At 42.9% G+C, this 16,030-nt stretch overlaps 1 protein-coding gene across 1 annotated transcript in view; it reads right to left on the bottom strand.

Moving 5' to 3' along the window:
* The window catches only part of atp8b4 (ATPase phospholipid transporting 8B4), a 254,191-nt gene that overhangs the window by 102,626 nt on the left and 135,535 nt on the right, over positions 1–16,030 (bottom strand). The window contains exons 6-9 of the mRNA XM_043677403.2: positions 15,632–15,730; positions 14,061–14,122; positions 7,463–7,535; positions 4,698–4,768 (exon numbers count right to left, since the gene is read on the bottom strand). Of these exons, the coding sequence (XP_043533338.1) occupies positions 4,698–4,768; positions 7,463–7,535; positions 14,061–14,122; positions 15,632–15,730 (305 nt within the window). The remainder of the gene's footprint in view (positions 1–4,697; positions 4,769–7,462; positions 7,536–14,060; positions 14,123–15,631; positions 15,731–16,030) is intronic.

Here is a 16,030-nt window from a genome sequence, read left to right as displayed (position 1 = left end):
AAATCCATTTGAGAGCTCATCCAAAAGATTGAATGGAAAATCTTTGTTTAAAAGGTACTGGAGATTCACTCCAGTGGGACAGTGTAAGAGGATTCTAATAAAGCTGGGAGGAGTTAGGGACTTTAAACCGAAGACCATATTTCTGCCGAAAGTCCAGCGAAAAGTATAAATATCACGTGAGGATTTTGGTTCTGTTAATTGGGGCAGCACAGTGGCTCAGTGGTTAGCACTGCTGCCTCACAGCACCAGGGTCCCAGGTTCGATTCCAGCCTCGGGCAACACTCTGTGTGTGGAGTTTACACATTCTCCCTGCGTCTGTGTGGGCTTCCTCCGGGTGCTCCGGTTTCCTCCCACAGTCCAAAGCTGTACAGGTTAGGTGAATTGAACATGCTAAATTGCCCATAGTGCTAAGTGCATTGGTCAGAGGGAAATGGGTTGGGGTGGGTTACTCTTCGGAGGTCGGTGTGGACTGTTTGGGCCGAAGGGCCTGTTTCCACACTGTAGGGAATCTAATCTAATAGGGTATTAGAGAGTACCTGCTTTATTGTTTACTTTGTTCGTTACCTGTTAAGTAATGTCTAGCTATTGTTATTTTTGTTTCAGTAAACATTGCAAAATGTGGAATATTGTTATGAAATCCTTTGCTTCATATTGCTTTTAAATTCATATCACTTCCTAAAAGTTATTGGTCTCCATGGATTGCAACAATGACACGAAGGATTGCAAAGAGACCAGCTTAATATCTCAGACTGTTGCCAGGATGAGAGATGGTGTCAGCACCTAAGAAACAGAGTTTGGAATGAGGATCGAAAACAATGACTCCAGACTTCCTAGTATTTAACCCGAGAACATTTCTGCTCATATGGGACTCAATGCTGGACAAGTAGTCTGATAGCAACAATGGAGGTGACAAAAGAGGTGGTAGTGAGAACGAGCACACTTAACAATTTTGTATTGGAGCAGCCTAATACTCAACTTTCAGCCCTCAAACAACATCCACTAACACTGTGCTGTTTCTGGGAACCTGCAGTGCACAGCTATACTTCTTACACTTATACACTTCAGAGGTATTTTATTAGCCTGAGGACATTAGAGATGCTATATAAATACAGTCTCTGTCATCGTTTCCCTATTAATGCTCAGATTTGTGACTTGTTTTGACGTTTAAGTGATCTAACTCTGTTGAAACAGTGAAAGCAATTTTCAAATGGTGATTGCAACAACCAGTTACAGTCACTAGGTGGCTCCACTTTACAAGTGCTGGTCTCATGAGCCCTTAGACCTAATCATTGTATAACGGACACGATCAGCTTGTACAGTAACCAGCTGTAAATGTGGCTTTGCCTTGAAGTATGTGTGGCTTAGTGGTATTATTGCTGAACTATTCATCCACAAACTCAGCGAATGTTCTGCGAACCTGGGTTCGAATCTTGTCACGCCAGGTTGTAAAACCAAAGCAAGAATCTGGAATTGCCAATGTACTGATGACCACGAAACTATTGCTGCCAAAACTCATGCGGCTCACTAATGTCCTTCAGGGAAGGAAATCTGCCATCTTAACCTGATCTGGCCTACATGTGACTCCAGACCCACAGCAATGTGATTGCCTCTCATCTGCCCTTTGAAATGGCCGAGTAAGCTGCTTGGTTCAAGGGCAACTAGGGATGGGCAACAAATGCTGGTTCTGCAGCGATGCCCATGCCCCACGGAATGGATTAAATAAAGGTCAAACAAAACTTTAAGAACGTGTAGCTGATGAAAAGTGACATGCCAGCAAGGGAAGGAAATATTACAGGAAAACTGGGGCAACCACCAACAAGTGAAAATCCAACCCCGTAACGGCCAACTTGGAGATCAAAGAAACATTGAAACTAGCAGGCCATTCAGCTCTTTGAACCTGCTCTGCCATTCAATGTGATCATGGCTGATCATCTGACTCAATAACCTGTTCACACTTTCTCTCCATACCATTTCCTTCAGCCTTAACAACTACATTGATTAGATTCCCGAAAGTGTGGAAACAGGCCTTTAGCCCAACCAGTCCACACTGACCCTCCGAAGAGTAACCCACCCAGACCCATTTCCCTCTGACTAATGCACCCAACACTACGGGCAATTTAGCATGGCCAATTCACCTGACCTGCACATCTTTGGACTGTGGGAGGAAACCGGAGCACCTGGGAGGAAACCCACACAGACGCGGGGAGAATGTGTAAACTCCACACAGACAGTCTGCCCGAGGCTGGAATCGAACCTGGGACCCTGGTGCTGTGAGGCAGCAGTGCTAACCACTGAGCCACCATGCCGCCCCATCTAACACCTTCTCAAAAACCTGCAATATATTTTGGCCTCAGAGAATTTTTGTGACAGAGAATTGCACAGTCTGGAATAAAGATTTTTCTGGGGAAAGAAATTTCTCCTCACCACAGTTTCAAATGGCCTACCCTGTATCCTTAGGCTAGGGCCCCTGGTTCTGGACCCTCCAATCATTGGGAACATCTATCCCGAGTCTATCCTGTCTGGAATCTGCCCAGATCTGTACCAAGGATGACAGACGATTTAAAGATCATCTGCAAAGATTATTCTACATAGGCAGCAGTAAAACCTGTTGGTAATAGCAAGGGTTGAATAAAGGAGGATGTTTAAGGTGTGATTCTGGTAAGGAGTTTAGCAAATCATCAAGTTAATTCTGAAGAAAGTCAGTTCTGAGGAAGAGTCATTGGCCCCAAAATGTTAACTCTGATTTCTCTCCACAGATGCTGCCAGACCTGCTGAGATTTTCCAGCAATTTCTGTTTTTGTTTTGGATTTCTAGCATCTGCAGTTCCTTTGGTTTTTTTTAATCACGTTAATTCTGCATGGTTTGATGCACTTAAAATGCTCAGGTAGGGTGAAGGAGAGAAGGCATTTTGATATATGGGATGAGTCAGTAGGAGCTGTTACGTCAAACACCATGGAGGAAGAATTTTCTGTGCAATCAAATCCCTCTTCAGTTAAAAATCTGATTATTCCTTTTAATTGAGAACAGAAATGAAATATTCAAATACCTTTCTCTCCAGTCTCATTTTACATCTGGGATATATTTCATACTGTAAAATAAATAGCTCCTCTCCCAGATACTTTCTTTTTGGTCTTGCTCACCTTCCCCTAATTGCAGCACAGAATATTATTATTTATTACAGCAACATTTCTATGTAGGACCCATCCCTCATTGTATATTCTGAGGTCGATATGGTGTGTGTCAACTTTCCAATTAGATTTGTCTTCTCAGAGATTTTTTTTCAAATCTGAGTGAAGTATGAAACAATGGAAAGGCTTGTCCCTTTTCACAATGGCCTTTCTCAAGATGTGCCTCGCATATGTACCTTTTCTGTAAAGTTATACCTTTAATGCTAAAACATATCAACTAATCTAATCTATGCACCTTAAGATTCCACTAACAGCAATGTGATCACAGCCAGATAATCTGCTGTAGGTGATGATGGTGGAAGGATACACTTTGGCTAGAACCCTGGGTGCACTTGGTATCATGGTTTGTTTTGTATCCAGATGAAGGAAGCAGTCGGAACCTCAGTTTAAACACCTCACTTGAACAAAACCACTACCGACTGCCTTGGTCTTGCACTAGAGTATTGCTACTCACATCTTCGCAGCAGGACTCGAGCTCACATCCTTCTGATTCAGAGCTGTGTGGATTTGCCAGTGAATCATCACCAGTACTGAATTTTAAGTGAACTGTTGCAGTGGGCAAATATGTTTATAGCTAGTAGAATCAAAAAGAAATGCTTTGGGACTTGGGAATAAGAGTACTTCTCAGTGCAAATCTGGAGATCATGTGTTTGACTCAGAACCAGCATGATTTCCGCTCACATCACTCATTGTGTTGGTTTCACCAACAGTGACTAGGGCAGGAAATAGAATGCCAGCTAAAGCAGGCTTTTTGTAAAAACAAATTCTGAACAAATAGGCAGACTATCTCCCACATACAGCTCTTGATGGTCTCATAACCCACTGCAGATCACTAAACATCCATGGCCTAGACATCATCAATTCTCATAGACGGAGGAAAACATACTGGGGCTTGAAATGTGTTATATATGTAGCTTGCCTTGAAGACAGTTCACCTTTAAAGACTATGTGTGAAATTTGTACACAATGCTGTGACCCTGTCATGCAGATAGTCTGCTGTGGATTTGTAAACTGCACACACAGAAGTCAGTTGGTTGGCACTCATGTTTGCTTCATAACTTAAAATGTATTTTATTGCTTCAAATAAACTAACACAAAGTTAATCGCTCCCCAGTGAGCAATTGATTATTAGACTATTAACTCTGACAAGGTGACAGTGTGAATTTCCTCTGTGCTGGAGGAAGAGTGGAATTGTAGATGCTTTCTTTAAAAAGGGGTTTACAACAGATGCCTCATTAAGGGAATGTTGTCATCAGCTTGACTTTCACATATTGATGGAGAAGGGTTGGGCTCTGGGTGAGGAGAGAACAAACTCACTCTGTTTGTTAAAGTTGTATAAAAACGCAACATTGTAAGCGGTGGAATATCTACCGGTTTCAAGGCTGTGTTCCAGCTTAGCGATTTCACCAAGCATTAAAATTGCTTACCATCCCTACTTAACAGATTCAGTTTAGTTTGCAACTTAAACTGATTTTGCTGGATAGGCCATAGCTCCCCTCAGACACTTACCCATCAAGCTCTGCTGTCTCAACATAACCAAGACCATGTGGTTCGCTACTTGACAGCAGCAACAGATCAGCCTGAAAGATAACGTAACAAGTCAAGGTTAAGAAACTATATGAAGTGAAACCATATTTAATCAAGACACAGTGGATTAGCATTCTGAACCTGCAACATGGCTTCCACATACATTTAAGAACATAAGAAATAGGAGTTGGAGTAGATTACAAAGTCCCTCCAGTCTTTTTGGCCATTCAATATGATTGTAATTGATTGTCAGGTCTCAGTTCCACTTTCTTGCCTGCTTCTCAAATCCACTGATTCCATGAGAAACTGTCTGTCTCAGTCTTAAATACAATGGAGCATCCACAACACTGCAAAGATTTGTGTCATTCCTCAATGAGGGAAATCCTCAGCTCAGTCCTAAAAGATTGGACCCTTAGCCTGAGTCTGTGTCCTGAATTTCAAAATTCCCCAGCCAGGGGAAAGCTACCTCAGTGGTTACCGTACCAGGCTCCTGGAGAATCTTGTGACTTCACCGCGATTACTTCTCATTCCTCTGCACTCCAGAAACAGCATCAGTCAAAATTACACAGCCCTTCATTACAGGACAACCTTCTCATCCCACAACTAATCTGGGGAACTTTCAAATCATTGCCTCCAACACAAGTTTTACCTCTCTGGCATAAGGAGGCTGAAAGTGGCACAGTTTCCAGGTATGGAGGTCACCAAAATTAGTTTTTCATTCATAAAAATGGGCAGCAAATTCCTCAAACTAAGTGACAAAAGTGAAGAGAAAGTTGTAGCAATTGCTGGAGGACCTCTCTAAAATTTGAAAGAATAATCATAAGGTTTCCTCAACAAGCATGGGAACGCGAGATACTGGCTGACCAGTATTAAACCATGGAAGGAATTTATGGATTAAACTCACTCTCAGAATTTGGAGAGGGTGAGATGCAGGGGAGCAGTAGGGGCTGGGCTTGAACATGGGACAAAGACAGAACAAACTTATTTTAAAAAACTGTCAGTAATCCAGGAATTACAGAATCGAACAAGGTTAATCGACAGAAATGACCTTTGCCCATTCAATTCACTGATGGCAAAGTACAACAATAGTTTAAGATCCAATGTACTTCTTCCTTCAAATCGTTCTCCTTTTTTGATTTAATGAGCAGTATTGTATTTTATTGCAAAAATGCTGTGGGGGGGAGTTAGATCTATTTCTGGGAAATGCATAGAAACGTGGCGTTTGACAGGAGTGTAGAGAAAGTTTTAGTTTTTTTTAAGTGTATGGATGTGAAGTTGCAGATTATGGAGGTGGTAATGGGTTAGTGGGCATTGTGTGGAGCGGGGGGATGGGGGGGGGAAAAGGGAGGAGCTTTGTAAAAAGGGAGCTGAAAAGTTACAAGATTGACAGAGAGGCTGAAAGCAATCAATGTCATCAGAGGGCAATATGGGCAGGAGGAGACCAATCTGGATTCTCTACGTAAGCGGTTACATTATTCAGTACATTTCACTTTGCTATATTGAGGAGACAGGCAAGTCAGCTAATGTTGTACACTAGGACTAGGAACCAGAGGGGCTGTTGGGACAGTGTGTCACACACGATTAATAAAATAGACGAAAGGAGTTTTGCTAAACATAGAAACTATTCACACAACAGAGAAGTGAGAGAGAAAGCAAGAAATATAGCCATGAATTGTGTAAACACATTTTGTTGTGTGATGGTGAATTTAGTAATCAATTATTTCTGAATGTCAGGAATATTTTCCAACATATTACTGCTCTCCGTGTGAAAATGGACCTCTGTTTAAAGGGGTCTATCCTCTTTGGATTGGATGCCTATTTATGGAAATGGGCTATTCCCGGAGTTTAGTTGATATTTGATCAGGAATTTAGAAAGTTTGAATGCAGTTTTAGTTTACAGTTTAGAAACCCTCAGCAATTTAAAAATGCTTCCCATCAGCAATAAAGCATGACAACTGCACGCATAAATATAGCCTGCATGCCTTACTCTCAGCACTCAACCTATGGGGACAGCGTCAGTGCACAATACAGAGTTGAATTCTATAAGGAAGTAGAGGTACATACTGTTTTAATACTACAAAATAATTTGTTCTGAAATAATTACATTTCACTTTAAAGTGACTTTGATCAAACACTATTCAAAATCACAATCCCATTTTGTAATGACCAAGTAACAGAAGGAGCTGAATCCCAGTTTAGATTAGACTAGATTCCAGACACTGTGGAAACAGGCCCTTCAGCTCAACGAGTCCACACCGACCCTCCGAAGAGCAACCGTCCCAGACCCATTCCCCTACATTTACCCCTGACTAATGCACCTAACACTACGGGCAATTTAGCACGGTCAGTTCACCTAACCTGCACATCTTTAGACTGTGGGAGGAAACCGGAGCACCCAGAGGAAACCCACGCAGACAGTTGCCCGAGGCGGGAATCGAACCCGGATCCCTGGCGCTGTGAGGCAGCAGTGCTAACCACTGAATCACCGTGCCACCCAATTCATGTATGGTCATGGCTTTTACAGACTGCATGAAGAGTTGACACATTTTAAAATATATATATATTTATATATATAGTATATATAATTGGGGCACAGCTTCTATTACAAAGAGACTGAGGCTGTTCAAGGAGAACACACAATGCCACATTCATAGTTTAGGTAGCGATAGGCAATAAATACAGTCAGGCAGATTACCTCAATCCAGAGGACAAATGCATAAGTAATTAAGATTTTAACAAGCACTTACAGCCACAAACTGATTGTTTTCCAATTTGATTACGTCTCCCACCCGAACATTCATCCATTTCTCATTCTGTAGCCTGGTTAAAAACATGCAGAACATGTTACAATTGTCCCCCAAACATCTTGTCACTTCTTTAGATTACACACACTGCAGAGAACATACCAATCATTAAAAAGCCTTGCTTCTTTCCAATCCTCCACATGTCTATGCATCGAATGTGTTCTCCTGACTTTATGGCCATGAGAGTGCGATAGTTGGGAACTGGGAAACTGACTCTTTTTCTATTTCTTGTAACCAGCTTCAGCAAAGAACCTTCACAAGTTGGCAATTTCATTTGTATATCCTTCTGTACTGCCTTATATTGTAAAGAGAACCATTGGGTGTCCTAGTGGCATCTTCTTTGTGTAAAAAATTGTGTTCAAAGTGAGCTTCCATGTCATAAAATGGAAAGCCTGTAATTTTAGGAAGCCAGGGCAGGATTCTCCCAGCATTCTCCACACCCCACATTCAGGCTCAAACGGATGTTAGAAGCCCACATACTGAGTAGCCACTCTCCATCTAAAAGCAAGCTCATCATCCACTCAAATGCAGTGGGTGGCTGATGAAGCCAGTGAGAGGGTTTCTAGTTTAAAAGAAACGTCAGGCTGCAACGTGAGCTAAGTAAGGGAGATGAAGCTTCAACGTGGTGATGTCTTCTCTTCAATGATTCTTTATCCAAAGCTTTTTTTTTTAGAATTAGAAACCCTAGTGTGGAAACAGGCCTTTTGGCCCAACATGTCCACATTGACCCTCCGAAGAGTAACCCATCCAGACTCATTCCCCTACTCTATTATCCTATATTTACCTCTGACTAATGCACCCAACCTGCACATCCCTGAACACGATGGGCAATTTAGCATGGCGAATTCACCTGACCTGCACATCTTTGGATTGTGGGAGGAAACCCACGCAGACACAGGGAGAACATGCAAACTCCACACAGTTGCCCAAGGCTGGATTCAAACCCGGGTCCCTGGCGCTGTGAGGCAACAGTAGCTTTTGCAGTCTGGTGACCATGGTAGAGGAGTGCTTCTGTATGGGGCACTGACAGTTACTGAAGGACCCAGACTGCAAGAGGAGACAGCTTGGAAAACCGCTGCTGAATATATTAAACTAGCAGAAGGTTCCTTACAAATGGGCAGCTACCTGTATTATGTAATTGTGGTCATGACCCCCTAAAATCTAACCAATGTCAGGGTGATCCACTATTTAGCCAGTCGAAGTCTTAAAGGTGCCAGGTGGTGAATCACCTCTGCAGTGTTATGAGAGTATAATCATAGATTCCTGGAACTACAACAACAATATCTCAAACTCATCCCCATTAAACAATAATCTTAAAGATTACAGTGATATGTTGACTCCATAATGTTCCTGAAAGGTCTACTGCACTTATTGGAATCTTTATGCTCATAAGCCCTGTCAAAGAAGGAGCAGCACTGCCTACAATCAACATCAAATATTTACTCTGGTGTTTCATCTATAGTCTTATTCAAATCTGTTGTGTTAACTCAAAGCTAGCCCTGTAAATACATGTTGATTGCATTTTCCTAAAAGCTTTAATTAACCCGATTAGTAAACTTAAACCTCTGCAATCAGCTAAACGTCATGTAATTTTGAAAGCAACAGAAGTATTTGGAAAATAAATAATGAACACTTAAGGAAAAGTAGTAGAATTCAAAGTGTTTTTTAATTTATTCACAGGATGAGGGTGTCACTGGCTAGGCAGTATTTATTGTCAAGATTAGAGTGGTGCTGGAAAAGCACAGCAGGTCAGGCAGCATCCAAGGAGCAGGAAAATCGACGTTTTGGGGAGGAGCCCTTCATCAGCTCTTGCAAGGATGCCTACCTTGAAGAAGTCATGATTTGGAGATGCCAGTGTGGGACTGGGGTGTACAAAGTTAAAAATCACACAACACCAGGTTATGGTCCAATAGGTTTAATTGGAAGCACACTAGCTTTCAATCACCTGATGAAGGAGCGATGCTCCAATTCAATCTGTTGGACTATAACCTGGTGTTGTGTGATTTTTAACTTCGTACCTTGAAGAAGTTCTCCTCCTCTCCCTACAAAGATCTCGGAGTCTCTCTCTCACTGCAATCCCCAGGTCATCTCCTCAGCCTGAAATGTCGATTTTCCTGCTCTTCGGATGCTACCTCACCTGCTGTGCTTTTCCAGCACCACACTAATCTTGACTCTGATCTCCAGCATCTCCAGACCTCACTTTCACCCAGGCAGTATTTATTGCTCATCCCTGATTGCCCAGAGAGCAGTTAAGAGTCAACCACATTGCTGTGGATCTAGAGTCACATGTAGTTCAGAGGTAAAAACAATGACTGCAGATGCTGGAAACCAGATCTGGATCAGTGGTGCTGGAAGAGCACAGCAATTCAGGCAGCATCCGAGGACAGGCAAAATCGACGTTTCGGGCAAAAGCCCTTCATCAGGAATAAAGGCAGAGAGCCTGAAGCGTGGAGAGATAAGCTAGAGGAGGGTGGGGGTGGGAGAGAGTGGCATAGAGTACAATAGGTCAGTGGGGAAGGAGATGAAGGTGATAGGTCAGGGAGGAGAGGGTGGAGTGGATAGGTGGAAAAGGAGCTGGGCAGGTCAGACAAGTCCGGACAGGTCAGGGGATCGAGTTTCTGGAGGTTAGAAGCTAGGATGAGGTGGGGGAAGGGGAAATGAGGAAACTGTTAAAATCCACATTGATGCCCTGGGGTTGAAGTGTTCCGAGGCGGAAGATGAGGCGTTCTTCCTCCAGGCGTCTGGTGGTGAGGGAGCGGCGGTGGAGGAGGCCCAGCACCTCCATATCCTCGGCAGAGTGGGAGGGGGAGTTGAAATGTTGAGCCACTGGGCGATGTGGTTGATTGGTGCGGGTGTCTCGGAGATGTTCCCTAAAGCGCTCTGCTAGGAGGCGTCCAGTCTCCCCAATGTAGAGGAGACCGCATCGGGAGCAACGGATACAATAGATGATATTAGTGGATGTGCAGGTAAAACTTTGATGGATGTGGAAAGCTCCTTTGGGGCCTTGGATGGAGCTGAGGGAGGAGGTGTGGGCGCAGGTTTTACAGTTCCTGCGGTGGCAGGGGAAAGTGCCAGGATGGGAGGGTGGGTCGTAGGGGGGCGTGGACCTGACCAGGTAGTCACGGAGGGAACGGTCTTTGCGGAAGGCGGAGAGGGGTGGGGAGGGAAATATATCCCTGGTGGTGGGGTCTGTTTGGAGGTGGCGGAAATGTCGGCGGATGATTTGGTTTATGCGAAGGTTGGTAGGGTGGAAGGTGAGCACCAGGGGCGTTCTGTCCTTGTTGCGGTTGGAGGGGTTGGGTCTGAGGGCGGAGGTGCGGGATGTGGATGAGATGCGTTGGAGGGCATCTTTAACCACGTGGGAAGGGAAATTGCGGTCTCTAAAGAAGGAGGCCATCTGGTGTGTTCTATGGTGGAACCGCTCCTCCTGGGAGCAGATTCGGCGGAGGCGGAGGAATTGGGAATACGGGATGGCATTTTTGCAAGAGGTAGGGTGGGAAGAGGTGTAATCTAGGTAGCTGTGGGAGTCGGTGGGTTTGTAGAAGATGTCAGTGTCAAGTCGGTCGTCACTGATGGAGATGGAGAGGTCCAGGAAGGGGAGGGAGGTGTCAGAGATGGTCCAGGTAAATTTAAGGTCAGGGTGGAATGTTGGTGAAGACGAGGTAAGGACAGCAGTTTCCTTCCCAAAAGGACAGTGAACAAGATGGGTTTTTCCAACAATCAACAATGGATTCCTGGTCATCATAGACTCGCAATTCCAGATATTTATTGAATTCAAATCCAACCATCTGTCATGGCCCAGAATGTTATCTGGGTCTTGGATTAAGACTCCAGCGATAATACCCAGAAGGCCATTGCCTCCAATATTCTGACCCAATATATATTTACAAACAATTTACAGTTAACATCAGGAGCAAATTGTTAATACCAAGCCACAGATTAAAAATTACTGATAAAGTATGACAATTAAATGAAAGTGTGGCTTGATGGAGTATACTATTTTTCAATTTTTTTTTCAATAAACGTGGAGAAAGCAAATTCCCTAAAAATAATGTGTTGCATGGAACATCATAGAATCCCTACAGTATGGAAACAGGCCATTTGGCTCAACGAGTCCACACTGACCCTCCAAAGAGTAACACACCCAGATCTATTCCCTTACGCTATTACTCTAATATTTACATCTTAAATTAATAATGGACTCGCATCCCAGAAATTTAGAATTGCTAATTAGAATTTAATAAATCATCTAATTTATGGGTCAGAACCAGAAAAGTATCCATGAAATTTGCCAGACCTTTGTAAGAAAATAACCTGGATCAGCAGTATGGAATCATTGTACAAACAGCTGGAGGCTATTTAATCATTGAATCTGCGCTGACTCTTTCAAAGAATGACCCAGTGAATCTCAATCGCCCACATCTTCCTCATAGCATTGTATTGTTTTTCTTTCAAGTATTCATTCTTCATTTTGAAAGCTTTTATTGAATCTATTTCCACCACCCTGTCAAGCAGCACACTCTGAAACCCAATCACTCAGGCCATAAAGTTTCTTTCTTCCTCATATTGCTACTGGTTTGTAAACACACCCTCTGATTATTGACCCTTCTGTCAGTTCCTCTTTGTTTACTCTACACTTCAATCCCCTATAGTTTTCTTTGCTCTAATATCCTCCAGAAGGGACTCACCTGTCACACTGGACTCAATGGCTCTAGTCCCATACTGCATTGTTCTTTTCAATATTTTTAGGACAACCAAGGATTTCATGTTGCCTACATCCCAAGATCATAAGCTAAAGTACTACCAGTGAACCAAGTAATGTGGTCTCAAAACGTGACCGTTACACATTCGCAGCAACCACAGGTTAACTTCCCTCATTGTAGTCTTTTGAGTTTACAGTATTGTTAAAGCTGGCTTGGGAGAAAAGGATTGGCTGGTTTAAATTAGCACATTAAGTCATAGAATGCCTCCAGTGCAAATTGAGGCCATTCGGCCCATTGAGTCTGCACTGACTCTCGGAAGAACATCCCAGCCAGGCCCATCCCACCCAGTAAGTCACCTAGTTCTTGTACTTTCTTGTAAGTGCTAAACACATGCCATAGATTCTATGATTGGAATATTTTTTCCCCACTCATCTGCCTTCCTTCCTTTGAACAACACCCAAGAATATTTACATTAAAATTACTTGAAATGCATTTTGGGGAACAAGAATAACACTGCTGAGATATATCAGCAGAAAACTGGAAGGAAGGAGTCAAAGAGGAGCATGATTCTAAAAGTGAAGAAACTCAGTGATTGATGATGTAAAAAATTGATGTTTACCCCAACTCAAGCTTACAAAACCTCACCTCAAATGTTCACAGTATCCACATGACCACTGAACAAATTCCATCCATTCCACTTGTATGGAAAATTTGGACCATCTTTTATTATATCTTGCTCATAGCTACAGCTGAATATACATGGGTTATTAGATTAGATTAGATTAGATTATCTACAGTGTGGAAACACACCATTCAGCCCAACAAGCCTACACCGACCCTCCAAAGAGTAACCCATCCAGACCCATTTCCCTTTGAAAAATGCATCTAACACTATGGGCAATTTAGCATGATCAATTTACCCAACCTGCACATCTTTGGACTGTGGGAGGAAACCGGAGCACCCGGAGGAAACCAAGGAGTCAGTCTTTTAGTATAACTTCTTACTTACATTTCATCATTCAATACAACTCCAGCCTGCTCTCTCCCATTCCTAACCAACTCCCCTGACTAGAGGTGGTCCGCCCTTTTCAGTTTTGGAAAGCCCACCACCAAATCACCCAATAAACTAATTAGCTTACTTTTTAATTTTACCAATGTCCAGATGGAAGTAATATGATCATGTATCTGCTAGTTATATACTGTCCAAATGTCTTCTTGGAAAGCTGACTTTTCCAAACTCATTCCCATTCAAATTGCTCCATTAATGTTAGACACAGGGTAGCATCATCTACGTCAGGAATTAGTTCCATTCAATTCAACAGGGGCTGAAATTTGAGCACAGCTTGGGACACAATCCAATGCTGGCAAACAGCACTAAGATCTGGGCAAAGTGGCATCTGCAGGAGGTAGAGTATTGGGTCACTTGGCACTGGATGACAGTTCTCTGCAATACTTGTAATTATTGGTTGCCATATGCCAACAAAATTCTTTAATAACAGGATATGATTGCCTATATATAGCCTTATCAATATATCCTCACAAACATATAATTATGTTCTCACACAAATCTTTTCAAAGATTAATCAGTGTGCTACTAATTGCTGCTCAAGAGCTTTTGTTACATTCATATTCTTCAAGTAAAATTATTAATTGGCACAATAGCCAAATAGAAAGGCAGAATGTTAAGCAAACAAGTTAACTTTATGTTTCAATTTTTAAAACCAGAGTATGCAGTAACTGCTTTGGAAATAATAAACCCGTCATAGAAATTTCAATACAGAAAGAGACAATTCAGTCCATTGTCACCTTTCCAGGTTGAAAATTTATAAAGAACTTACTTGCCATCAATGAGCACCTGAGAGGATCGGTTGTTGACCTGATTATCACTCTTATAGCGAAACTGAAAAGTAAGAGAGAGTGATTGTACCCGTCTACTGATTTCTTTTTTGTGAAGAAGAGTTCTTCATAAGAAAATGGATCTATTTGTTCAAAAGTGCCCTATCACTTTCTTTTAAAGCCAGGCCTTTGCTGAGTTAATTGAAGTCAGCTATTTTCCTGCAAGCAGCTCACTCGCTTCCACGATTCCCACAACTGAGTGCAGTCAGTTCATTAGGTCAAATGAGCAAACTCATTGTATTTCATTCCCCAACCTGATGGTCAGTATTTGATCTCCCAACCTCCTTTCTTTCTTCCCCCTCATGTTCCACAACAAATGATGGTTGGCTCCCATCATTTGCAGCCAATGGCAATGATGGGAATTTTCAAAGGATTCATATGGCGTTAACTGGAATTTGGCTGAAGTGCCTGTCTATTTAAGCTACAGGCTCATACAGTATAGTGATCAATGTCCAAAAATATACAGAGGCACCTTGATTATCCGAATATCAGATTATCCAAAGGAGATCTCAAGGTCCCGACAGAAACATTACATCAAACACGTGTTTCCAACATTGATCGCGTCTTTTGTTTACATGGTTAAATAGGCACCGTCTCCAAATGACTGACCTCCCGCCCTCTCTCTCTCTCACCCCCCCACACTTTCCCTGGAGTTCTACACAGGGGTGTACCCTAAACCCCCCTTCCCCAGATAATCTCTCCAACATTGTCTTGTACAGGGTAAAGGTGGAATCTGTCAAAAAGTTGCAGTAAAACGTTGTGTGCGTGCGTGTGTGTGTGTGCGCCCACACGTGGAGACTTACCCCACAAAGACGGCAGTGGCAGCAGCAGTCTTCTTGTTGGTGTCCAGTCCGGCTGCCCCGGAGTGGGGCCGGGGTGGACAGGAGTGGGGGGGGGCGATGTTGGATGAGGTTTGGGGGTGGGCGGGGGAGAGGTGTTGAACGGGGTAGGGGGCAGTGTTGGATTGGTTTGGGGGGCCAGGGGGGGCGGTGTTGGACAGGTTTGAGCAGCAGGGGGCGATCTTGGATGGGGTTGGAGGCAGTATTGGGCAGGGACAGGAGGCTGGCAGTGTTGGACGGGGGCGGGGTCTCACGCGCAGTGTACTGCCTCATCTCCTGAACAGGGAGCAGGTTGCTAAACCAAAAACCTAGCTTATGGATTGCTTCTTCCCCATTGACATTGTGCAAGGCAACAAGGCCATTTGTATACCAAGAGCAATTCAAGCATGACGCATTGTAAACTCACAGAATGATGGGAAATACACTTGAGGATCAAAGTTGACTTGAGTGAAGTGACAATAACAAAGGAGCCCAAAAGTAAATGAACATGCGGTATCTTATATCAAAAAACCATTGCACAAACCACCGACTGACGTGGAGCCAAGAATGAAGAAGTGAAACCAGCATCACTATTCTTATACAGGATTTCACGAGCTGCCTCTAAACTCTGAAGGAGCGAATCTGAACTAGTGCAATGGGCACCTCACTTCGCCCAAAATGAATTAAATACTTACAAAATCATCTGTAGCATCTTTGACTGCAGTGATGGTTAATACCAGCACTAAAGGCACTATTGTGGTAAACCAGGATAGTGAAGAAATATGAGGAATCAGCTGAAAAAAAATCAAAACAGACCCAATTAGAATCAAGCTAAATAATTCACAAGTGTACACTCCTGGGATTTAGCTCAATTTACACCTGATGCTTCACTTAATACATAATAAATAAGTGATCCGGAGATTGTTATTGCATTGCTTAATTCCTAAGTCAAATTTTAAATAAAACAACTGAATTATCAAGAAATCTGAAATAAGAGACCAAATTAACAGGAATGTTGCCCTTAAATAAGCTCCTGTGAAGCATAAACATGGATCAGTAAGAAAAAAAGGCCATTTACCCTGTGCTGTGTATCT

Source organism: Chiloscyllium plagiosum, unplaced genomic scaffold, assembly GCF_037043375.1.
Source record: "Chiloscyllium plagiosum isolate Xiang-an unplaced genomic scaffold, Cpla_swu_hap1 HiC_scaffold_39, whole genome shotgun sequence".
Lineage (NCBI taxonomy): Eukaryota > Metazoa > Chordata > Chondrichthyes > Orectolobiformes > Hemiscylliidae > Chiloscyllium > Chiloscyllium plagiosum.
Note: the sequence above shows the minus strand (reverse complement) of the source record. Positions and strands in the feature narration are given on the sequence as shown.